This window comes from Heloderma suspectum, chromosome 2, assembly GCF_057233095.1.
Source record: "Heloderma suspectum isolate Gila_16-S chromosome 2, 16-S_ref, whole genome shotgun sequence".
Taxonomy (NCBI): domain Eukaryota; kingdom Metazoa; phylum Chordata; class Lepidosauria; order Squamata; family Helodermatidae; genus Heloderma; species Heloderma suspectum.
In genome coordinates, this window is record NC_139459.1 from 67,093,784 (window position 1) to 67,119,232 (window position 25,449).

General features: G+C 44.2%; 1 protein-coding gene across 1 annotated transcript in view; it reads right to left on the bottom strand.

Moving 5' to 3' along the window:
• LOC146352324 (uncharacterized) overlaps window positions 1-25,449 on the bottom strand; it is a 59,015-nt gene that overhangs the window by 1,214 nt on the left and 32,352 nt on the right. The window contains exons 8-12 of the mRNA XM_084833804.1: window positions 22,647-22,825; window positions 7,536-7,693; window positions 6,227-6,269; window positions 1,905-2,091; window positions 599-734 (exon numbers count right to left, since the gene is read on the bottom strand). Coding sequence (XP_084689930.1) covers window positions 599-734; window positions 1,905-2,091; window positions 6,227-6,269; window positions 7,536-7,693; window positions 22,647-22,825 — 703 coding nt within the window. The remainder of the gene's footprint in view (window positions 1-598; window positions 735-1,904; window positions 2,092-6,226; window positions 6,270-7,535; window positions 7,694-22,646; window positions 22,826-25,449) is intronic.

Consider the following 25,449-nt stretch of genomic DNA (forward strand, 5'->3'; position numbering starts at 1 on the left):
ATTTACTTAGTAGAGCAGACGTACGAAGATTATGTTACTGTCAATTATTGTTACTGAATATGGGCATTTGCTTATCTTGTAAACATTTGAGCTTTGCACAGAGATGGCACAAACTGTACCTCTTGCATTTCATGGCCTTTTGGACTCCCCTGTTTACATTTTTGTCTCTGTTTGAGAGTCTTTCTGTCTGTAGATAATTCTTCATAGATTTGATGAAGTGAGCTCTGGTCCATGAAATCTTAGAGACAATAAATCTATCTTTAAGGTGCAACAGTACTTATTTATGTTTTTTTTTTTTTCTTATTTGAAAGGTATATACACTTCCTTTTGAATAATCAGGTTTTTCCATTTAAGCTCACCACTCATACATCTGTAGGAGAGATATAGCAATAATGTTGCTATTTGAACATTGTCCATAGCATATTTTATCTCTACTAGAAAATAGTCAGTTACCCAGGTGATGACTCCGAGGTCTCAACACTTTCTATATCAGTCTGATTTTATTTACAGCTAAGCACAGGTGTGACCAGGCAGGTAGAAACAGACTAGGAAGACAGTTTCAGACAAGGAACGCTGTAAAAAGATGAGTTCATCTTACCGTTTGTTTTCATTTATGCTTTCTGCACTTAAGTAGAAGGTTTTAAACTCCTCAGAAGGTGGCTTCACTTCAATCACAGACCTCCTGGACCCAAGGGCCTGTTCACTCACAGTGTATCCCTGCAAGTAAATCCCACCTGGAGAAAGAAAGAGGGGGCAGAGCTCAGTGGAGAGGACACACTATACATGCAGATGGTTTCAGGTTCAACTCTCGCTGTCTCCAGCACAAAGAGACTGAGGAAGCATGGCTGGGGAAGACTTCTGCTCGAAACTTTTAAGAGCTACAATCAATAGACAATCGTGAGTTAGGTGGACCAGTGACTTGACTCACTGTAACTCAGGCTAAATCAGGACCTTTTCCTGAGCAAGCACTCTCCAGGGGACAATCAAGCCCCTTATTGTTTCAGTTGAACATTAGGATAACAGTGGTAATGGTGGGAGCAGCTCAACAGTGGGACCATTACTGGCAGGGGGTGGAGGTCCTCCTTGGCTGGACATCTTCGAGCAGAGGCTGAACAGCCATCTGCTGAGGATGCTTGGGCTTCTTGCCTCAAGAGGAGGGTTGGATCAGATGGCCTGCAAGGCTGTCTAACAAGCTTGCCAGGTGGCAGGAGCAGTGGCGGTGGAGACGGAGGCACCCAGCAGTGGCAGGCTAGGATGCAGTGTTAACAGCTGCAATGTTAACTAGGATGACGGGCAATGGCACAGGGGCAGGCAGTGCTGAATGGAGCAGCAGCTCTAGCTGCCTGGTATGCCCTCAGCCTGACACCTGTGAGAGAAGCTCTGAGCCAGGGGGCTGCAGCTGACATCTTCATTCCCCCAGAAGGTCTCAGGGCCCCAGTATAGCATTGCAGAAGGATGCTACTTTGAGAGCAGGGCCTACCGGAGATGGAGGCAGCAGCTGCCACCTGTATCAGGGTTTCTCCCATCAGCGATGGCCACTCATTTTCTAAAGTGAGAAACGGGGATGCCAGCATCAGCTGCCATGGTCCCTCTGCATTCCTGGCCTTTGCCTGACCGCACCGAGTGATGTAACTGAGCAGGGGTGGGGGAGCAGCAATACCCACCTTCATACCTTTTGTGACAACTCCCTTGGCTAGTTTTCAGAAGGGTAGAGGGGGAGCAAGATCTGGCTAAAGGGGAGGGGGAGTCAAAGATTGGGACTAGCGAAAGTCATAAAGGTCCTCCTACACGCCACTGCATAATTCCAGTAGTCACGAAAGATTGCCACTTCACACTGTTGGCTCTTTTGCAGCAATTAGGAATTGTTTGCTTTTACAAACAAAGAAGGAAAGGCCGCCACCTACCAAGGGCATGTGTACAGCGTATGCTGGCGTAAAAATATAAACAGCCATCTTTCAAAATGCAGTAATGTTGAACCCACATGTCCTTGTTTTTGTCCAGCTGGTGAAGAAGGCCCAGGCACTCTGGGTTTTTGATTGCAAGGGGTGGAAGGCTTGTGTTGTGCATGGTGACATCTACCCATACATGGTTCTGTAGTTTTGAGTTAGAAAAGAGATCAGTTCATTGATAAAGAGGCTAAAGCCACATAAACTTTTCTAAACACATAGAAATAAGTCAGAAAAGCAAGGTTCCAGTTGATAACCTGTCCATTATCTACAGCATAACAAAAGCCTATCTACAGTTCTTGAGGCACATACTCTGTCACATAAGTTCTGATGAAGGACATTTAAGTTTTTTGTCCTGTATCCATTTTAATTATCTCTTGATCTTTTCATTTCATTTTGGCTCATGACGATTTCTGATATAACAATTACAGTAAGCCGCACATTTCTTAATACTCGTGCCTTAAAATGTGACCGCTGCTCATTGAGAATAGATATATAAATGTCCATTTCATTGCCAAGAAATGTATCTGTTGGCAATGGGGATGAAGAATGCAGGCTTAAGAAGTGAAATGAACCCACTCTTTAATTAAATTGAGATTCATCTAACATGCATCTGAATATTAAAGTCATGCAGTTGAAATCTAACATCAAAAGCTTTTATTAGGCATCAACTTTCACAAAGATTCAAGTTTGCTTATAATTAAATTAACTTCTAGAGGGGTAGCTATGTTAGTCTGTTGCAGAAAAAAAAAATGCAAACAAATTTATTATGCCATAAGCTTCTGTGAACTCCATCTGATGATGTAGACTCTTGTCCATGAAAGCTTATCCAGTCATCAGTTTGCTGGTCTTTAAGGTGCTACAATACCTTGGTTTGTTCCTAATGGAGTGTTATGGAAGAGCTTTGTTATGGGTAAGCATGATTCAGCATATAACTGCAAACATGTTTACTCAGGGCTGAGCAGTGTTACACTGAGTCATGGTTCCTGCCAGTGGTGAACTCCTCAGACGACTGCCCTGCTGCAAGCAGCCAGCTAGATGATATAAATACATAAATAAATAATCCCAAATAGAAATTAAATGGTTGCGCACTTGCCTAAACATTGTTTGAATCAATGCAAGGTGTGCAAATAAATGGCCCCAATGATTCTTAGAAATACATAGCTCCTAGTGATATCCATACTACGTAATCAGAAGGAGCTTGTGTGAAAAGAGAAGAGCTGGTGTGAAAACCCGCACTTGATATACAGTGCTTGTCTCTCTTTTGACACCTGCATAGGCCAAATATTTTCCTCTTCCCACCTGGAGTGGAAGGTGTGAGAATGTCTCCATAGCTGAATATGTACAACAGGCTAAAAACTGAACAGAACTTCTGAGAATTAAATTGGTTGCTGTCTCACGTGGAAGTAAATAAAATGTCATGTAAAAAGGGTGAACTGACCTGGTGACTAAGCTGCAAACAAGGCAATTTCCCCCATTCTTCCATATCTAGAGCAAGGTCAGACTTTACAGTCTAAAGCTAACGTTCTTGTTTATCTACAAAATTTGTAAGCAGCATAGAAACATATGTCTCTGCTCAGCTGAAGTCCCTGAAGAGAAGCCTTACAATATCGAATGTGCCCTGGATAATCTATTTTCATTTAAATTACATTATTTCTCCTGGATGCTTGATGAGCCTGTGAGGATACAATGAGTTAACTTCAGGAAATATTGTTAGCTGCATTCCCCCCACCCCCTCCTTGTGAACTGAGAACCTTCTGGGAAGTACTGCAGCAAAGCACAAGAGAAGACTGCAATGATGCACAGCGCATTAGTGGAATAGATACCCCACTCTTTGTCTCATTAGGATGACATAGGGTCAGTGCTTCAGTGTGTGGCACTGTTGAGGTTGCAATGAAGAGAGAGTACTACTGTCCTTTGCAAAATGGAGAGCTTGTTATTTATCCTAAAAAGCACTGGGTGGATTGTCAGACAAAAGAGCATTGTAATTATGCACGCTTTATTTCCATTCCATTTTTTAAAGATGGAAAAACTGTAAACAAAAATTACTAGTGAAACCAGCTACAGGATTCTGTTCATATGAAAGGAAATGAAAAAAGCAGTGTTTTAAACAGTGTGGCAGAAACAGGTAATAATCCATTAAAAAAATGTGTTTTCCAAGTAGTAGAAATTGCTAAGAAGCTAAAATAGCTTGTACTCATATTACCTGAAGTACTATCAGAATAAACCTTTTCCCTCCTGCTCTTAACTGTCCTTGACTTATTTTAAAATCCTGCATAGGTTTGACTGCTTTGATATTGTTATGTTTATGTAATATTTCTGCTACATTTAGAACGCAATCCTATGCAGATAGGCGGCCGCCTCTGAACTCGGAGGCAACTGCCTATTCAATGCAGGATCGTTCCCTCTGCACTCCTCCCGCCCTGCATTTTTGGCTAGACAGCCGATTGTGGGTGTCTAGCTGCGGGAGGGCGGAGCGAGTCAGCGCAGAAGGGAAGGAAGATCAGTTCTCCGGGAACCAACCTCAGAGCACGGGCTCCGAGGTTGGTTCCCAGAAAACAAGATATCCTATGGCCGTCTAGTTGCTGACTAGCAGCCATAGGATTGCACCCTTAGGAATTTTAGTAGAAAATGCTCCTACCAAGGCAGCTTCCAGACAAAGGGCTCCTAGCACTATAAATTAAAAAGCATTGTGTCCCTAGTCTATCTTTCCCTTTGTAATGGAGTTTTTTCTGGTAAGAAAACAGATGGAAGAAGTGGTGAGAAAACACAGGAGGATTACAAAGGGAAGGCAATGTCATCTGGACCTCCCCCCCCCCCCCATAACAGTCCATGTTTGAGGAAGGGCAATTGCTGAATAAAAGATGCCACCCCTGTTTCTTATGTATAGGTAACATTTAACTTTCATCCACACAATACTTTTTTAAAAAATCCATGTTCTAGACCCAGTGGTCTTCTGTTTCCTTCTATTTTTCTAGCTAAATCTAATACAAGCCAAGGGAAGGGTCTGTGTGCCAGGGTCTGCCTTTCCAGGCCAAAAGTAATTAGATTATAAAAAGAAGAAAGCTATAGGGAGAGGAGAGAGAGGGAGAAGGCACTTTAGACAAAGATTCTTGTCTCTCTCTACTACAGGTGTTAAATTAGCATAGCAAAGCTAGGCCAATTGTCCTGTCACCATTTACACAGTTTTGAATGGCCAGTATGCTTATTTGTATTCATAGGTGTGCACAGAAATGTCACTGACTGTACTACTTGCCTTTCATGGCCCTTTGATCCCACCATTTATAGTTCCCCCTGCCTCAATGTGTGTGTGTGCGTGTGTGTGTGTGCGTGTGTGTGTAAGACCAGATGATAACACTTCATGCATCTGAAGAAGTGGGACTCTTATGCATGAGTGTTTATGCCACAATAAACCCAGGAGTCTTTAGGTGACACAAAAGACTAGTTTTTGTTGTAGCAGACTAACATGGATACCCAGCTAGAGTTACCCTTCTTGAATGTTTGCTCTTCACCTAAAATTTTGGCTTCCAGTGAAATATGTGTAATCCTTTTGTTTTTCAGAATCGTTTGATAAAGATATTGATATGGTTAACAAAGAACAAACACAGATGAATACCAGTGCCAGGGCTGTCCCAAGACATTTTGTTGCCTGAGGCAAAGGACAAGATGGCACCCCCTCCCAATTCCATGAACAGAAGTTAAATCTTACTTCAGCTCTGGCCATGGGGCAGCGACCTCTACCGTAACTGAGGTTACATAACCTAGAGGTGCAAGGCAGGATAGATGAACCACACAGCTCTGTCCTCTTACACCTCACCACTGCTCTCCTTGCATCCCAGCATCTGCTTCCTGAGGCAGCTGCCTCACACTGCTTAATGGTAGGGCTGTGAACACAACAGCCCCTTCAAATTAACTCACACAGTGGTTTACAGCTCATAGCAAGCTGTAAATGTGGGTTTGCAATCATGTGCAAAGCAAAACGCTTGAGTTCAGCTCCTTCACATGAATGGCTTTGCTAAGACCTAGGAGCCATGCAGAAAAATTTAAAGTATTAATACCAATCTGAGCTCTTAGCATGTAAAGTCTCTTGTATAACTTAAAATAATAATAATGCCCAGTTCATCTACATAATAACCCCTGGGAATAAAGCTGATCTTGTTAATTGTTTTACAGAGGGGGAAACAAACGCTCCAACAAACTAAGTGGCAGAGAAGAACTGAAGAATGTCTTTCCTGCAAAACCCACTAGGCAAGCCTCTCTCTCAGATAATAAAGTTTTACCTGATGAACAGGATGCACAGCTTTCTCCATGGCCTCCAGCCACCTATGGGGAAAAAACAGATGAAAATAGGTTTGCTTGGCAGGAAATACAACATACTACACTGGCTCTTGTTAAACTTGGGAAAGTTTAACAAAGTTTCACACAGGTATGTATAATGGATTTTTTTTTTAAAAAAAATATATAATAAAAATACAAGGGAGGGAATCCCCCCCCCCCCCCACACACACACAACTACAACAGCAACACTGTATAATGGAATACTTGGCAGGTTCAGGTTCAAGGGCATGCTGGAATTAAGGGCAAAATTCAACATAAATCCTATTTAGAGTAAACCAATTGAAATGAATGGGACTTAAGTTAATCATGACTAACTTAAGTTCCCTTTATTTCAACGAATCTACTATAAGTAGGACTTATGTTGGATTTTGCCCTACGGCCTCACAAAACTCTCACAGCATTCCTCATACTAGAATGGACTAATGTTTTGCATGTCACACACTGTCTTTTGCTGAGGACACACGCACATGGCTCACACACATCTAAGGAGACACGTTTCCAGAGGACAGCTGCGTTAGCCTATTGCAGCGAAAACAATAAAGAGGTTTGTGGCACCTTAAAAGACTAACAAATTTATTCTGCCATAAGCTTTCATGGCGTTCGTGTCTGCAGGGATGCACAGTTGTCTGTAAGCACCATTATGTTTTGTTTTGTTGTTTTGAATGAAGCTGGACCCAAAGAAGTGTCTCTCTTATGAAAATACCAAGAGGAATTACATATGTACAGGAAATACACAAACTGGAGTCCTGGAATGTAACATGCCTCTGAACACCAGTTGCTGGGGAACACAAGTGGGTGGGTGCTATTGCTCTCTGTCCTGCTTGTGGACTGTCTTTCTTTCTTTCTTTCTTTCTTTCTTTCTTTCTTTCTTTCTTTCTTTCTTTCTTTCTTTCTATTTTCTATACCGCCCAATAGCTGAGGCTTTACCTTAGCATCTGATGGACCACTGTGGGAAACAGGATGTTGGACTACATAAGCCTTTGGTGTGATCCAGCAGGGCTCTTCTTATGTTAAATAAAAAAGCAGAATAACTCCAAATAAAATAAAACAGCAAATGCTGATACAGACATATCCTTGTAAAAACAAAAATGAATTTGTGAGACAACCCTAATCAAATCTCAGCACCGAATCTTTCCCCTCTCTCTGGTAAGAGATTGACTGGTGTTCATGCAACTGACCTTAATAAACAAAATACAATTCAACACTGGAAAAAGAAAATGCAGAAATGAATGCAATGAGTAGATTATGTACCTCTTCATCTCTTGGTTTGATGTAGCACAGAAATAGAAAATCCTGTTTCCAGTCTGAGGAACACACTTAAATACAAAAGGTTTGCCCAGGCTGCTGTCTGCTCCAATTTCAGCCCCTTCTAGCTTTGTTACTTCGAGCGGTCTGCACTTTCCTTCATCCTGTAATGAAGAAAAAGCTTTGAGCTAGATTTGGAGCAAAGTCATGGGGGGACTGAACAGACTTTGGCAAAGAAAACCAAGTTAACCAACACCCCCTTTTATTTTCCATATTAATTGTATTTGTTCTTTAAAAACAAACACACAAAAAGGCTATAAAGATCCATTTACTCAGGACTATACTCCATTAGGAACAACTGAACATCCGAATCAACATATATAGGATTGCACTGAAAGCAACTGATTTGTGTGAATGCATTCTATTTAGAGTTCAGAGTATATTTACCACCACTCTACTTATCTCAATACCTTTTGCTCTATTTAGATGAGGAGTGGGCAACATGAGGCCATTGGGCCACATGTCCCCCACCCTGGCCTTTTTTGTGGCTTCACTGTTCCCCCACTGCTGCCGCCGAACTTGCCGCAAAGATTTGGTGATGCAGCAACCAAAAAGAGCTGATTTTGTCTTTCTTTTAATGGAAAACACTGTGGTTCGCTGCCAAAATGGGCAGCAGGGTGGTGCAACACCAAAAAAGGCAAAAACATCAGTAGCGAGGGCATGGTTGTGGCCCCAATGGGTTCTAGGGGATGGAATTGGCCACCAGACCCAGGGCCGTTGCCCACCCCTGATTTAGACCAAAGCTCCATGTATGTTTATGGATAGAATGTCAGTCTAGACAGCAATTAATACAAATTGAGACAGGGCATTATTTCATACTGATTGTTCCAGAATAAAAGGATCAGACCTTGGTTATGTATTCATAGACAAGCAGTGGGACTCTTATGTTTCTCTCGAATGTCTCATACATCTTCCTGAATATTTCATAGTTCTGTGTATGAGCTTCTTTTCTGATAGCACAGCCGGAATGGAGGAGGCCTAGAGTGGATCTGCATTTCTCCTGATTCTCTGGCCAAATTCTTCCACCTCTGCTATCACCACCACCATACTATCTGCAGAGTTTACAACAGATGGTGGATGAGAGCAGACAACATAATGTCGCAGTGATTCAGAGATGAGACATCATCACTGCTTGTATCCAAAGCCTGGGTGAGATCTGAGGCCTCGTTTTATGAAGTTGATTTGGGTTACGATTGACAGTCTGCTTCAGTAAAGTAGATTGTGCTGCATTGTTTCTATTTTAAATCATACATTTGGCAGTAACAATATGAAATAACTGCTGGATTCAGCCTGAATGGGTTGTGCTTCCTGGGAGGGACCAGGGAGTAGTTAAGGGCAATACCCATAGCTTCTGGCCTGAGGAGAGAGAGGCCACAGCCTGAGAGAGCTCAGTATAGCTGCCCTTGTTTAAATAAAAACTTGGAAGTTTGTTTGGAAGTAGAGTCTGTTTGAATCAGTGGGGTGCAGTCCACCACCTTTGAAACAATGCTTCACAACATTAAGAAAACTAGAGTGTAATGAGAAACTAGGCCAGTTTATACAGAGCTGATATTGAATCTGGGAGGTCTGGGGATTTATATCGCTTGGACTCATTGGTTTCACCAAAGGTGGTTTCAGATCCAGGTTTGTTGCCTCCAACAAACCAGGCATAGGTTTAGAATTCAAACAAATTACAATTTATGATGCCATGACCAAGCATCAGGGTGAAACATTCCTCCCCTTGCACCTTCACATGTTGGGTTGTTTTCTTAGTTTGTTAAGTGATCTTAGAAGCTAGAATTGCATGGTTGAGATATAATGGGAATTTCTGGCTTAATACATGCCAGTATCTGTGTGCTGAAGACAGCACATGATAGGAAGGAGGGCAGAAGAAGAGGAGGGGTGGCCCCAACACTCAGTCATGGCTTCGTGGTGTATGAAGATCTGAATAATCATCTAAATTGGGCTAATGTGTAGGTTTGTCTATGTGCTGACTAGCGGTGGTCAGCATTTTTAAAATCAGTCTCACTGACTATGCTCAGGTGTAACATGCAACTATGGTTTGTTTGACTGTCTGAACCGAAGCCTGTCCACCAACCAGAATTTGAAACCAAAGCAATGACGTTGCTTTGCAAACCACCATGTTAAACAACAGTGGGAAGCTGACTTGCAAACAACCAGCTTGCAAAGCACTGTTAGCTGTTATGTCTGCATTCAAGGAGCACTGACAAACCATAGGTAGGGCCATTGCTCTTTCTCAAGAGACTGCTTCATGGAGATGGGAGTTGCTCTGCCTCAAGAGGTTGCAGCAGCAGGGAGACGACAGTGAACTTACGAACTTAAGAAGCTGAGCCCTGAGCAGATATGAAACAAAAACAGACAAGCAGCTCAAAACCAAGGCTTGCCTGTTGTCCATCTGGAAGCTAAAACTAAAGAATGGGTTCTTAACTATGGTCAGCCCAAACCATAATTTTGCATTACGTCTCAGCCCAGCCACTATCTCATAGGGCTCCTTCACACCGGGCTTTTATCCTGCGACTGAGATTGCTCCTTCACGGATGTTTGCAGGCTCTTTACATGACGCCGCGATCATTTAAGGCGTCTCCTGCACTAAATGCCCTTTGTTCCGTTTTTTAAATAGATCGCAGGTAATGAGCTATCGAAATTACCCCATTGTGTTCTGCTTCAGTTTCCTCCATCCAAAGAGTTAAAGTGGGAAGAAGAGGAGCGAGATCAATGAAAGATTCAGATAAAGGGAGAAGAGGGCGGGAGGGGGGAAAGGGTGTGTGTGTAAAGGGAGTCAGTTGTGATTCTGCATTTCAAACGGAAGCAGAAAGCCCCGTTTTAAATGCAGGATTTTAGGCTGGTGTAGAAATGCCCTTACTAGTAATCTAATCTGGTCCTGGCAAGTAGCACACGGGTGAGGATACAGAGCACTGTACCGTGCTTACTTGGAAATTGTAGGAGTTGCTAAATTAGATTAGGAAACAGGTCACTTAAATAATCAAGGGGTCAGGGAGGAGTTCAGAAGACCACACCTAGCTAGGGAAATATGTATATGAATTTGACAGCTGGTGCCATGTAAGTGTATTAGATACTTCACACAACACATAATTAAACCACAAGATGCAGTGATGGCTACCAGCTTGGACTGCTTTAAAAGGGGATTAGACAAATTCATGGAGAATAAATCTATCAGTGGCTACTAGGCACGATGGCTATATATTACTTCCTATACCAGAAGCAGTATCCCTCTAAATATCAGTTGGTGGGCACATAAGCAGGAGGGTTACTGGGCTTCCCATGGGCATTTTGGCCACTGTACGAATAGAATGCTGGACTAGATAGGCCCTTGGTCAGATCCAGAATGGCTCTTTTCATGTTTTTATGTTTATCGTGAATTGAAAAGCAGTAGTAGGGCACAGAGACAGACTTTTCCTTGGCTGTTGGGGTTTTAATTAGGCTGCAATCCTATGCACAGTTACCTGTGAGTAAGTGCCATTGAACACTTCTGAGTATATATCAATAGGACTTCTCTGTAAATATTCCATAGGGGTTTTGTGAGACTAAAGCACAGTTTTAAACTCCTTGGACACAAAATGTACAAATGTAACAAATAAAATATGGTGAAAACTGAACCAGGGCTTATTAACTTTTACACTGTAAAAAATGTACAACTTTTACATTGTATTAGCACAGAATGCAGATCTTTAATGATCCAGATCTTTAATGACCATCTTTAATGATCCAGTGTAATGCATATGTGTAAGTATTTATTTATTTGTTTATTTGTTTGTTTATTTAATTTTTATACCGCCCAATAGCCGAAGCTCTCTGAGTGGTTCACAAAATTAAAACCACAAAAATACAACAGAAAATACAATGTAAAATATAATAGATTAAAATATGTGGACTGGAGTTTTATTTTACTGAATGTTATTGTATTTTCATGACTGGGGAAGGCAATGGCAAACCACCCTGCTATAGTCTGCCATGAAAACACCAGCATAAGCAGGTGTCCCTTTAATGGTCAGTAATGACCCGGTGCTTGCACAGGAGGAACTTTTCCTTTCCCTATTGTATTTTAGTCCTATGTGTCTCCTGTAGCAAAAATGGTACACTAACAATCTTGTGCAACTGTCCAGGAGTACATCAATCTTGTATAAGAGTGTCTAGTTTTAAAAGACACCCTTTCAGCTTCTGATGAGGTTTCTCTCACATCACTGACTTTGATGTACATCTTCCCAGCATAAACCATGGATTTAAAGAGGTACCCCTCTATTAGCAGTTTGCATGTATTTCCAAGATGCATGGAAGTTTCTCAAGGGCGTCCTTGGAAGTGGGAAGAGTAAAGCATACATTCTAGTTTCAGTTCTGCTTTCTGTTTAAAGAAATGAATGTAAGAATGCATCCCTTATGGCTAGTTCTAGAAAGGCACTTACGATTTCAGCAAAGGAATGCATTTGCCTGACATATTTATTTAATAGAAGAAAAGTGAATGCATGAGATCCATGCTTTCATCAAGTCATAGAATCATAGAATAGTAGGGTTGGAAGGGGCCTACAAGACCATCGAGTCCAACCCCCTGCTCAGTGCAGGAATCCAAGTCAGAGCATCCCTGACAGATGGCTGTCCAGCCTCATCTTGAATGCCTCCAGTGGAGGAGAACCCACTACCTCCCCAGGTAATTGGTTTCATTGTTGTATTGCTCTAACAGTCAGGAATTTTTGTTTCCAGTCCCCTGATCATCTTTGTTGCCCTCCTCTGAACCTTCTCCAGCTTGTCTGCATCCTTCTTAAAGTGCGGTGCCCAGAACTGGACACAGTACTCCAGATGAGGCCTAACCAATGCTGAGTGCAGGGGACTAGTACTTCCCGGGATTTGGAAGCTATGCTTCTATTAATGCAGCCCAAAATAGCATTTGCCTTTTTTGCAGCCACATCACATTGTTGGCTCATATTCAGCTTGTGATCTACCACAATTCCAAGATCCTTCTGTTTGTAGTATTGTTGAGTCAAGTATCCCCTATCTTGTAACTGTACATTTGGTTTCTTTCTCCTATGTGTAGAACTTGGTGCATTTATTCCTATTAAATGTCATTCTGTTGTTTTCTGCCCAGCGCTCCAGTCTATCAAGATCACTTTGAATTTTGTTTCTGTCTTCCAAATGATGAGTTTTGCTAGGTGTTTGCACAGCATTTTTTCCTCTTGTCCTAAGGCTTATTCCAAAGAGTAAGTGGTGCACACAAATTTTCTTGAGTAAGTTGCTGTGATCAAAGGATTTTATTTTATTTTTATTTATTTATTATTAAATTTATTAATCGCCCATCTGGCTGGTCGCCCAGCCACTCTGGGCGATGTACAACATACAATAAAAACAGTATTTGCATAGAATCCCATTCTGTGAAGGATTGCTGGAACTAATTCCAACCTTTGTGCAAAGTAGGACCGCTCTGGAACTAATTCCAACTCTCCTGCAAAATAGGACTGGCCAAACCTGGCCTTCCAGTCCCTCAAAATACCCAGTAGCCACCCTCCTAGGCCAAGAGGCACTGAAATAGCACTGAGGCTATGCAGAAGAAATCACACCAACTAAAGGTTGGATAAAGGTTTATTAAGGTAAAAATAAAGTGGTATAGGGAAAGGGAAGAATGGAAGTAGCAAGTTGCACAAAAGGGTGCAAAGCCAAATTACTTAAATATACACAGAGCGCCTTATAAACGCACACCCAAGCAAAATAATAAAGCTATCTGGCCTATCCTTAATATTCCTAAGTATGGGTCTCCCAGAATAGCAACCAGCCGTCAGCCGGTCCAGAACCACCAGGACAAAGGGAGACACCATGCCTCTATCTCAGCCCTCTTTTAAAGCCAAGCCCTGGCAACCCAGGGCACATTTTCCTTTAGCCAATCACTGGCTCAGCCCCTGGGTGGACCACCCTTGCCTCTACGGGGCTAGAACTCCCCACCAAACCCAGCTGTAGTCATGCCCTAGTTAACAGGGACTGTGCCTGGATTTGAGCAAAGGGCTGAGGAGTCTCTAGATCAGGGGTCCCCAACCCCCGGGCCGTGGACTGGTACCGGTCTGTGGCCTGTTAGGGACCGGGCCGCAGTAGGTGTGTCAGAACCCCTCCTTACCTTGGGTCCATGGGGGCGGGGGGAGGTGATCCATCCCTCCCCCGCACCCTCGAATCCTTGCTGGCCCTGGCTGGCTCTGCTACGTGGGCGAGTCCACGGAGCTGCCGGCCGGGTCCGGCCCTGTTCTTTGCAGTAATAGCCTATTACTGCAAAGAAAAGGGAAGTAAATCGCGTCCGTTATGTGGACTCCATTTGTGTCCCAGCAGCCAGAAGTCCGCCCCCGGCCGGAGCCTGTTCTTTGCAGTAATTTTGCAGGCTATCTATTACTGCAAAGAACAGGGACGCAAATGGTGTCCGCTATGCAGACGCCATTTGCATCCCAGCGGCCAGAAGTCCTCCCCAGGCCGGAGCTAGCCGGCGAGGATTCCGGGGGGGAGGAGGGATGGATCGCCCCCCCCACGGACCCAAGGTGAGGGGGGTTCCCACACCCCTACTGTGGCCCGGTCCCATCCCCCCCCCCGGTCCGTGGAAAAATTGTCTTCCACGGACCAGTCCCTGGTCCCAAAAAGGTTGGGGACCGCTGCTGTAGCTAACATATTATTTATGTTGCATTAGATGGGACAACATGGCCTAATCTCATAATGGAAAACAGGCCATCATTCTTGACACATTCACTATCCACTGAAGCTGCTTTTTCCCTTGAAAAGTAGTACAAACACATTTCATTCTATCTGCAGAAGCAGAAATCTAAACTAATCAGAGGAATTAAAATGAAGACAGATTAACAATAAACTAGCGGGAGGGCTGCAGCTCATGGGCAGAGCCTATGCATTGCATGCAGAACATAGGTTCAATGCCTGCATCTCCAGGTAGGTACGGAAAAGGCTCCTGTCTGAAACACTACTGCCAGTCATCACGTAGACAATATTTAGCTAGATGGACAAGAGGAAAGGAAAAAATGGCAGTCCTTCACATGCCTACTAGGGAGTATGACCTGTTGATCTCAGTGGGATTTACTTCCAAGTAAACAGGATTGCACTGTAAGCCCTCCCTCATCTCAAGAAAATCCAAGAAGCAAACAGAAAGTAAAAGAGCTTTGGAACGAGGCACATGAAGAGATACTGTGTAGTCCCTTTCAGACATTCAAACAGACACACAGAATGGAGGGGTTTGTAGTGGCATTTTCCACCACTGACCTCAGCACATTCATTTGAAGATCAAAAGGGAGCCCCTGTGCGCACAGGTCAGGGGAATGGCTTGATCCTGCTTCTCCCCAAGGGCCTTCATTTGAAGCTCCTGTGCCGTGGTGGACAAAGTGTGAAAAGTAAGGAGTCACTTTCAGAATGGTTTGGTTCAGGCAGGGCAAATAGAGGACTGTTTCATACAGATATTTTCATACATCTGTTTCAATCAGATGGGATGTGTGTGTGTGTGTGTGTGTGTGTGGCTAGATCTACGCTACTGCTTTATAGCGGAATTGAAGTGCACTGATAACTGCTGGGGCACATGACACATTCGATATACCAGTTGTGTAGTCTTGTTTTGTGCTTTTTATTCCACATTATCCAATATACCACAACAAATGTCATTGTGTGCCCTACGAGGTATAAATGCACAAGAGGATAAGCGGGATATAGCGGCACCATCATGGGATCGTAATGATATGATACAAGGGCTGAATCTACACATAGCAGTTATGCCCTTATCGTACCATTATCATAACTATTGGTGCCCATTGGTGTCATGTGTACCAATCGTTATGATGACGGTATAATTACTATGTGTAGATTCAGCCAAGGTGTAGATCTGGCCTGTGTATACGCTCTACTAATATTCTAATGAATGCATGTAGGTCAGAGTGGAAACTGTCACCACACTGCCATCTCCACCACAAGTGGCATGTATTCATTGTACATGCTTAGAACTACTGAAAAGAGCTAAGGGCTTCTCCTGCAGAGATCTCTCAGTGCCCGATAAAGTGGCTGCTTACCCATCACCAAAAAAGAGGAAATGCTTACAAAAAAAGAGGACAAAAGAGGACACAAATATGCATAAAATTCGTGTGTATGTATGCACAAATTTGGAAATAATTGCAATAATTTAAATAGAAATGCAATACCTCTCACTATAATATGAGATTATTGTAATCAGGTAACTTGTGTGCTGGCTAGGTGCTAGGTGCTGTTAATGGGAAACCTCAAGGTCCCCGCTCTCCTTTCTTATGGTTCTTTATCTTTAAATTGGACTTGGACAGGACAGCTTTTCAAATAGACGATGGCTTAAAATAAAGGGCTTTCCTCTGACAGCCCTTCAAATAGAAGACTTCAAATATAAGAATTCTTTAAATAGATTGTATCTGATTACGGCTTTGTGGTAGCGGAAAGCACTTCCACCAGCACAAGGCACAGCACCCTATTTTTCCAGTTCTCACTTCTATCTGATGGGAATTACTTAGTATTGATGTCTCGTTAGAAAAGCAGTTAACAGAGAAAACAACAGGTGGAACAGAATGAGCATTTACCAGTCCCACATGCACACAAGGCTAAAAAGGAGATCACGCTCTACTGAAGAAAAGGGAAATGCTTTACTCACAATATTCTTGCATAAAAATGCAGGTACAGCATACAGTTTCAAAAAAAGGAGTTTGTTCAGTCCATTTGTGCTCTATAACACTAGGAGGAACAAGAGAGCAAACACAACTGCTCCCAGGAATGATGGAAGGTCAGAGGGGGAAGGAAGGGGAGGAGCAAAACGAACAAATAACAGGAAACCACACCATAGGCTATAGAGATCCTGAGGCTAGCTGTGACCTAAATTCTCATGAACTAACTGCAACACTACCTCCTTCCAGTAACTTGCAGATGAGGTTGCAATATTCACAACACTATCTGACACTCCCCACACCCCTGAAAAATCTGTTTCTGAGGGTTGAGGGACCCTCCGTTAACAGTGTGGGATATGGCATGGTGAGCTGCAGTAGGTAGCAGGGACTGCAAAAAATCAAGTTGCCCTGCTTTGTGGCAGCAGAAAATTTTCTAATAGTGCAAAGCCGCCATTGGATAGAGCCCTATGTTCCCTTGGGCCTTTGTCATAGCTTACAAATGTAGCTTACAAATATAATCAAAATAATCCTTTCAAATACAAATAATTTAAGGGCTGGATGCGTCCGATCTTGTCTGATCTCGGAAGCTAAGCAGGGTCAGCCCTGGTTAGTACATGGATGGGAGACTGCCTGGGAATCAGGCTTCCTGCATTGAGCAGGGAATTGGACTGGATGGTCTTATAGGCCGCCGCCGCCCGGAAGATCCGCCTCAGGTGAGTCTCATCCTGGGGGGGATCCGCAGGGGGGCGGGGGGGTGGCAGGCCGTTCTGCCATGGAGTTTGCGGGGGTCGAATGCACTGGCATTCGGCCTCACCGTGATCAGTGGCAGAATTCTCTGCCATCCCTAACGTTCTCATAAAATATAACAAGGTGTGTTCAAATAACAGAACTTGCATGCTTCCTTTACAAAAACAACAACAGTAACACCCAGGGATGAGCACCAGGCGACCCCATTTGGCAAAATGTCCCACCATCTTAGGATCATGTTGCATCAAAAGTGCAAGCCACTTTGTATGCCTTTGTGATATCCAAACCATTTCCTTAAAACAGTTCCTCAAAATACCAGTGAGCTCCCACCTAAACACAGGGGCCCTATATTGGGTGGTCCCACTTTCTGCTGAGTAGCTCAAAGAGAAAGGAGAGGAATGCCACTCTGCTCCCATATCTCTATTTGCTGTCTGGACCAGACCGTGCCACTCCCTGCTGGCATACAAGATGCAGCTTGTGGCTCCCATCACCAAAGAAAATTAATCATTTACTTAGAAGAGAGAAAGACATAGGAATCATGGCACCTTGAAGACTAACAGATTTATTGTGGCCTACGCTTTTGTGGATTAGGGCCCAGACAGAACCTTAGCGCTTAATTAGCAAACACATCCCATAACAATGGGCATCCTAGACGCTCTGCAAATGAAATCAGATTGTGGGCTGGTTATAAAGAATGGGATGACTCTCTGCCTGTGGTGGATAAAGCTCTCTGTCAGAATAAAAAGCAAATGCACATTGTACTTCTAGGAGGAATAGCTCAGACCTAAATCTATTTATAGTTGAGCCTTTTATATAAAGCACTTAGAGTTAGCAATGAATACATAGGCCTGAAAGAGGAAGGGCTTGAATGTTCCATCACTGAATGGAACAACGTGAAAGGTCTAAATGCAGTAAGTCTATGGTTTCTTTTTATATAAACCAGACTCCAAATGCAATGGAAGAAATGGGTAAGATAATTTAAAAAAAAAAAAACCTCCTCTCTTGTTACCTAGCTGGTAGTTCATTCAATCAGGCAAGGGGGGGAAGATTTTATTGGTATAACTTGATTTTATCTATTTTAAATATTTTTATTCTTTGCATTTTGATGGGGGGGGGGGTTCTTTATGGTTCACCACTCAGGAATCCTGTTAAAATATAGAATGGTTTATAAATAAATAAATGGGACTAGTAGGCCTTTCTTCTATCTAAGGATTGCATAGGATTGCGCCTTAAATAAACAAATAAATAGCAGGTGAACTATTATGGGCAAATCAATACGTAATTTATATGAGAATCAGCGAGTGCGCCACAATCTACATCCATCAGCCAGAACTCTCTGGCTTCCAGAACTCTCTGGGGGATTTTCCCACTGACCTTGATGGCTGTTGTGTCAAATGCCTTGTTGACTTATATGGGATAGCTGGTCCCCTGCTAGCTGGCCAGAGGGGGCAGCTCATGTGCTGCTGTGCACAGTGCTTATGCCTGCGTAGCTACTCAACAACAGATGAGGGGCAGCTCTCAGTTTTGGCCGGACCAATCATGAGTTTAAGGGAGGGCCTGAGCCAAAGCCTCAATTCCCCGTCTCCTCCAGGTAGTGGGGTCAGTGCTGTCACTGCTGACTGCATTGACAAGCCTTTCTGCTGGATTCCGCTAAGCAAAGTAAAACTCAATGTGCAGCTGTGGTTGCTTGCAGAGAGTATCCAGCCAAGTGTGCAGGGAAGTAGCCAGTTGGGCAAGTGGATGCCAATCTGGCAAGTGCTGTGTGTGTGTGTGTGTGTGTGAGAGAGAGAGAGAGAGAGAGAGAGAGAATCATAGGGTTGGGAGGGGCTCACAAGACCACTGAGTCCAACCCCCTGCTCAATGCAGGAAGCCTGATTCCCAGGAGGTCTCCCATCCAAGTACTAACCAGGGCTGACCCTGCTTAGCTTCCCAGATCAGACAAGATCAGGCACATTCAGCCCTTTGCTCATATATATATATATATATATACACACACACACACACACACACACACACACACACGAAGCTTGCTTCTGTATGCAGCTCACTTTTGCTGGATTGAGGGCACCTGACTTACAGAAGAATGGACTGAGATAATAAGATAGACTATGTAACAGACTTCATAATAGAACCAAAGCCCTCTGGCAATAATCAGCCTAAGCAATCTATTAATAGTTCATTATACTAGGGTCTATTGACCTATATTATCAGAGTGACCCATTGCTCTTATGAAATTCATGTTCTTTCCCTACCTTTCTTGTACACCAGAGTTGTCATTTGCCACACAGTTGCACAAGCTCGTGCCTCCAGGCTTCCTAGAGGCACTGAGCTTGTGCACCTAATGAAATGCAGGTTTTATTTGTTAAAAATAGAGTTTTATGAATTTACCTTTAAGCAGGAAGAAACCTATTTTACCGTTTTAAGCAAAATGTCTATGTATCTCCACTCATATTTTAACTGACATCTGAATAGCATACAGTGACGGAGCATTCAAAAATGGGGCGGTCTCAGAAATGAGCACTCCTCTTTGAATACCCGCTGCATTTGTGAATGTCCCATTCTGTGGATCCTTGAGGCTCACAGGGGAAACTGGTAGCAGACTACAACCCCCAACATTCCTGGTGAGAAAATTACAGTATTCACATATATGGAGGAAGGGTCTTCTCCCCAGCAGAAATAAATGCTAAAGCATCATTTTTTTTACTGGGGATGCTGGGACCTGTAGGCCCAGTTTCTACCTTGGTAGGAAAGGATGCTTCTCGAAGATGCTGGCACTCCCCTAGCCATCTTTGCTACCTCCCCCTTCTGCTGCCTCAGGTAAATTTCGTGGACCTTGGTGAGAAGGAGGGGGACTGAAGGGATTTGCTTTGAGCACCCATGAGATGCTTTTTCAGCACTCAGATGGAACACTTGTAAAAGATACTGAGTTTCAATGCCAGTACTTTGAAAAATATTCCTGATCAAAGTACTCCACCTGCTGGGTACAGCTTGAAATTAAAATTGAGTCTTCAAGGATCTAAATTCAAGATGGGTGGTGCTCAAAGCCGACAGTGAAGTAACTAATTCATTTTTAAATGTAGTAAGCTGCCTCAGGCATTGTGAGTTGGAAGAATAAATATCTATATGAGTGCGCGCGCGTGCGCGCACGCACACACACACACACACACACACGAAAACAATGCATGCCAAAGTTTAGGGTACTTTAATGAGATCCACAAAATTACTTATCCATTTTAAAACAAGAATGCTGTAATAAAATGTTGGGAAATCAATAATTTCCTAGATATAATTGTTTTAAAACAAGTTATATGGAATGAAGTTTATAAGATCAATAATAAATATTATACAATCCATAAATAAATTAAAAATAAAATGAAAGGCCTGTTCAAAATGTATTCCACTTTTATCCCTCAGATTACACCCGGAGCATGTGAATAGGCTTAGGCTAACCCATGGCTTGTTTTAGGGTTATCTGAGGGTTGTCTAACCCTCAAACAACTCCTGCCACTGAGTTCGCATGACATGACAAGCCACGAGCAAGTCAGGTACCACAGGTGCCAGGCAAAAATGGCGCCCACAGGTGCCTGGCACAATGCGCCAGCCCCTGCGGGTAAATTAAGCCACTGTGGGTTGTAGTATCCAGCAACAAAGGTCACTATGCTTATCTGAAGGCAAGGATGCTTTTTAACCCTGTGAGATTAGACTAGGGGTGGGCATCTGCAGAAGGTTGGGGGTAGGGATATATAGATTATATTAAATCTGTTCTGTGTTTTGTGGATTGTTAGGCGCCTTTCATACCATTGTCTGCTCATTGACAGAATCAGATTGGGGGTGGTGATGTATGGGAATTTTGTTCCACTTGTGCTAATGTGCGCATTGCAAGTGCACATTAGCGCAAATTCCCCCCAAAGTAAAAAAAAATAAATGGTCTGCACGTCCGTCAAATGTGCACGACTCAGAAAAAGCTGATCTGCTGCAGATACCGCAGGTCAGTTTCATCGAAATCTGAACTCATTTGAATCCCTTGTGGATTTCTCTGACAGACCTAGTTGGGGGGCTACACCCCTCCCCCACCAGCCACAACTGGAAGTGGCCATACCACAACCAGAAATGGCTGTGTGTCTCCCCCAGGGAGGCACATGCAGCCCATGGGCCTGATTTTGTCCACTCCTGGGTAAGACCCTTGTAATCTCATGCTCAGATGAGTGCAATATCTCCCAGTTCAGTCATTCACTTCTCCCAATGGTCAGAGGAACATAGGAATGGTGGGGACAAAGTTTGGAAGCTTTAGGTCTGTGCTGGCTTGGGGGAGTGGTGCTGCGAGGAGGAACGGAAAGTTGCGTCAGTGAAAGGTGAACCCGACAGGAATGGGTTAACTCCTCTCATGGAGGAGAGGAATTAACTCATTCTTGTAGGCTTTACCCTCCGCTGACCAAAATCAGGGTTGTTGTTGTTTTTAATAGAGTTTGCTGATGCATACCTGCAGAAGTAAATCACATTCTCTTCGATGAGGCCTACTCCTGAGAAAGTCACCTTTGGGATTAATTTTTTTTTTAAAAAAAATCTCCACTCCTTTGCACCATCACACCTGTGCAGAGGTTTAATATATGTAAAAAAAAAAAAAAAGGAAGGAAACTTGTTGATGTTTCAAGACCCCACCTACATAGCCAAATGAATGCCGTTTAAGATTACATTTACCTCACAAAAGCAAGATTTATATCAAGTCAACACCACATTAATTGGAGGAGTAGATGCAAATTCAAGAAAATGCATTTTTAAACTGCATCAGTGTCGAAAGATGCCTCTGTGTAGATTGGGCCCAGGTTGCTATGGTTTAAATACAGGGGAGTGGCTGCTAAAGATCAGTATTGGACAATCGACCCTGGCAAGGAAAGCTGGCTCTTAGACGGTTGCTACACCTCATGGGACGCCTCTGCTCCGCCCTCTCTAGTTGATTCCAGACTAAGGGAGACAACCCTGAAACTCCTTCTCCTGCAGAGGCCTCCTCCTGCTACCCTGTTCCCATGGAAGATGTCCCTGGTCCGGGAGCAGGGGCCTCCATCAAGGTCATGTCTCCCGGCTGTGGAAGATAGGCCGTATCAGTGTCCTGCATCTCACCCCCACCCAGCTCGTAAGCCACTGCGAGGCCTGGTAGAACTGAGTTCTCAGGTGCCTGGCTTCCTGTAGCTGGGCCTCACTCTACAGCGTTTGCTTCTGACTCAGAATCAGGGTCAGAGGCTATAGCTCCCTCTGAACTGGGTCAAGGTCTCACAGATCATTCGGTGGCTTCCCAGCTTTTGTGCAGGTTTTATCCCATTCTAAAAGGTTGAAATACCTCTCCTAAGGCTTAGTTACTGGCAGGAAAAGCTTTGAGCTAATATAGCCTGGTATTTTTGGCTCCACCCCCTTTGCCTTTAGCCCCAACCACTACTGGAATGAGTCCCCAGAGAGCTTCTTTGAAATTGAATTCAGCCCTTGGGCTGAAAGAGGTTCAACACCCCTGATATATGCCAGGCAATACACTCCTATATTAAATCTGAAAGACTTGCATGTACCAATCTCCCATAATCCCCCATATTTTACACAAGATAATCCCCCATATTTTACACAATCCCCCATATTTTACACAAGATAATGGATACATATGCCTTACCTTTTTGTGCTTGTAGTAGCAGAGGCAACCATCATGCTTTAGCACAAACCATCGCTTCCTCCAGCCCTTCAGGATTCCCGACTGGGTCCGCTTGTGCAGATATCCTCGACATGTTGGGCGAGGGGTGTTGGGACAACGGCTGATATCAGAGCCAACCAACAAAGTCAAAATATCTGGACCTGAAATATTTTATTATGTTATATCACATGGTAAATTAAAATCCAAGTCCGAGAAAGAAAAAAGATCTGTTTTCTGCATCACATGATTGGTTGTATCTGATGGTGTCCTTTCAGCAGCGGAACAGACACTGCTGGTGGATCAAATTCTCTCCCCTCCCCCACAGCCTCCCATGCACCTGCCAAAACTGTTCTGAGGGTTTGGAGGATCCTCAAGAGCACATTTGGGGTATGTGCAGGAGGCTGCAGTGGGCAGAAGAGGAAGGGAAACTCCAGTTGTACAAGCAGAAGCCCACTCACCTAACATTGGATGTAGCCCAATTCAAGGCACAAAACAGGGGAAGGATATGAAATTTCTTTTGTTTGAACTTGAGGAAACATTATTATTAGAACCATACTGTCAAAAAAGGCTTCCTGAATTCTAACCCTACAAAATATACAAATGTTCTTGCAAAGCCTTATATTTGTAGAAAAAGCTGATAGCGACAAATAGACCAGTGATGATTTTCACTACTTCTCCCCAAATATTCAAAACTAAAGGCTTACACAATGTTAGGGATGTACGAAAGTCACTTATCTTTCGCGGATTATGTTGATGGTGGGGGGGGGGAGGCGCTCCATCCCTCCCCCCGGAATCCTGGACGGGGGGGGAGGTGCTCCGTTCCTCCCCCCCTGGAATCCTGGCCGGCCGGCTGTGCTCCACAGGGATTCTGTGGAGCCACCGGCCGGCTCCGCCAGCAGCCGGACATCCGGCCGCTGGCTAGCAGGGACGCAAATGGCGGCGGCCGTAGCCACCGCCGTTTGCGTCCCTGCAGTCAGCCGTGATAGGCTACGTAAATGTTTACGTAGCCTATCACAGCTGACTCAAAAACAAAAACGTGCGTACGCAAGTGGCAGCGGCTACGCTATTTGAGTTCCCCTTATTTTCGCCGTCTTAGTTTACGTAAATCTTGATGTAGACTAACACGTGCCAAAATAAGGAAAGCAAATGGCGGCGGCCGTGGCCGCCGCCATTTGCGTACGTGCGTTGTTTTTTTTGTTTTTTTAAGTCAGCCGTGATAGGCTACGTAAACATTTACGTAGCCTATCACGGTTTTTTTTTTAAACCTAGCCGTGATAGGCTATGTAAATCTTTACGTAGCCTATCATGCCTCTTTTTTAAAACAAAAAAAACTGGAAATGGCGGCGGCGGCAGCCGGTCGGAAGACCGGCCGCTGCAGCTGCCGCCGCACCACCGCTGCAGCTGCCGCCGCCGCCAGGAAGATCCGCCCCAGGTAAGTCTCGTCCCGGGGGGGGGCGGGGGGGCAGACCATTCTGCCACCGATTTCGGGGGTCCGAATGTGCTGGCATTTGGCCTCCCCGAGATCCGTGGCGGAATTCTCTGACATCCCTACACAATGTGCCAGTAACTTCCAGACGTGAATAGTGAATCACTCTACATGAATGTCTCACCACTTTGTCACAAATAGCACATGAAGCAATTTATAGCAGCTTTCTGTGGCGGGTGGAACGTGTGAACCAACCCCATAAATTTCAGTAGCCCAGAAAACTCCTGTTTTCTTGTTTCTTCTCTCCCCCCTGCCCCCCGCTCTTTTCTTGTCTTATAATACAATCTTATTGTCCCTGGGATAGCATCCTAGGGGCCATAGGATACATCAGATTTTCCCCCTCTGAGGGCGGAGAGGGTAGACTGTCCTCAGAAGGGAGATCCATCCTTGGAGCCCTCCCTGCGGTTCTTTTCTAATGTAGGAACTCCGATGTTGGAAAAAGGGAAAAGGAGGCATGGTTGGATCGGATCTTGGAGATCCACAGCAATCCTGACCCTCAGACCCCCAACCAGCTCCTGGCCCCCTACACTCTCTCTGACCCCCAGCGAGCAATCCTCCCCATCCCTCCGTCCCCAGCTCCTAATTTATGTTCCAATGGGAGAGAATTGGTTAAAGAATTTTTTAAAGCCCCTGGAAATGCCCCTCCCACCTCTCTTCTGCTCTGCCCAGGTCACACTGGAAGGGCTTGGGATTTCTTGGTGAATCTGATGTAAGACCATTCCACAGCCAGAGGCAGGATTGCTCTACCCAGTAGGAATGTCAGAGAATTCCACCACGGATCTCGATGAGGCCGAATGCCAGTGCATTCGGCTCCCTGAAATCTGTGGCGGAATGGCCTGTCACCCCCCCGCCCCCCCGTGGATCCCCCCGGGATGAGACTTACCTGGGGCGGATGTTCCGGGCGGCGGCGGAGGCTGGTCTTCCGACCGGCTGCCGACGCCGCCACCATTTGCAGTCTTCATCATTTTTTTTTTTTTTTTTACAGAGACGTGATAAGTTACATAAAGATTTATGTAGCCTATCACAGCTGGGTTAAAAAAAACCACCGCGTACGCAAATGGCGGCGGCTACGGCCGCCGCCATTTGCGTTCCTTATTTTTCGCCGTCTTAGTCTACGTAAATATTTACGTAGACTATTACGGCGAAAATAAAGGGGAACGCAAATAGCGTAGTGGGTGCTATTTGCGTCCCTTTTTGATTCGCCATTTCAGCCTATGCAAATATTTACGTAGGCTAAAACGGTGAATCAAAAAGGGATGCAAATAGCACCCGCTACGCTATTTGTGTTCCCCTTTATTT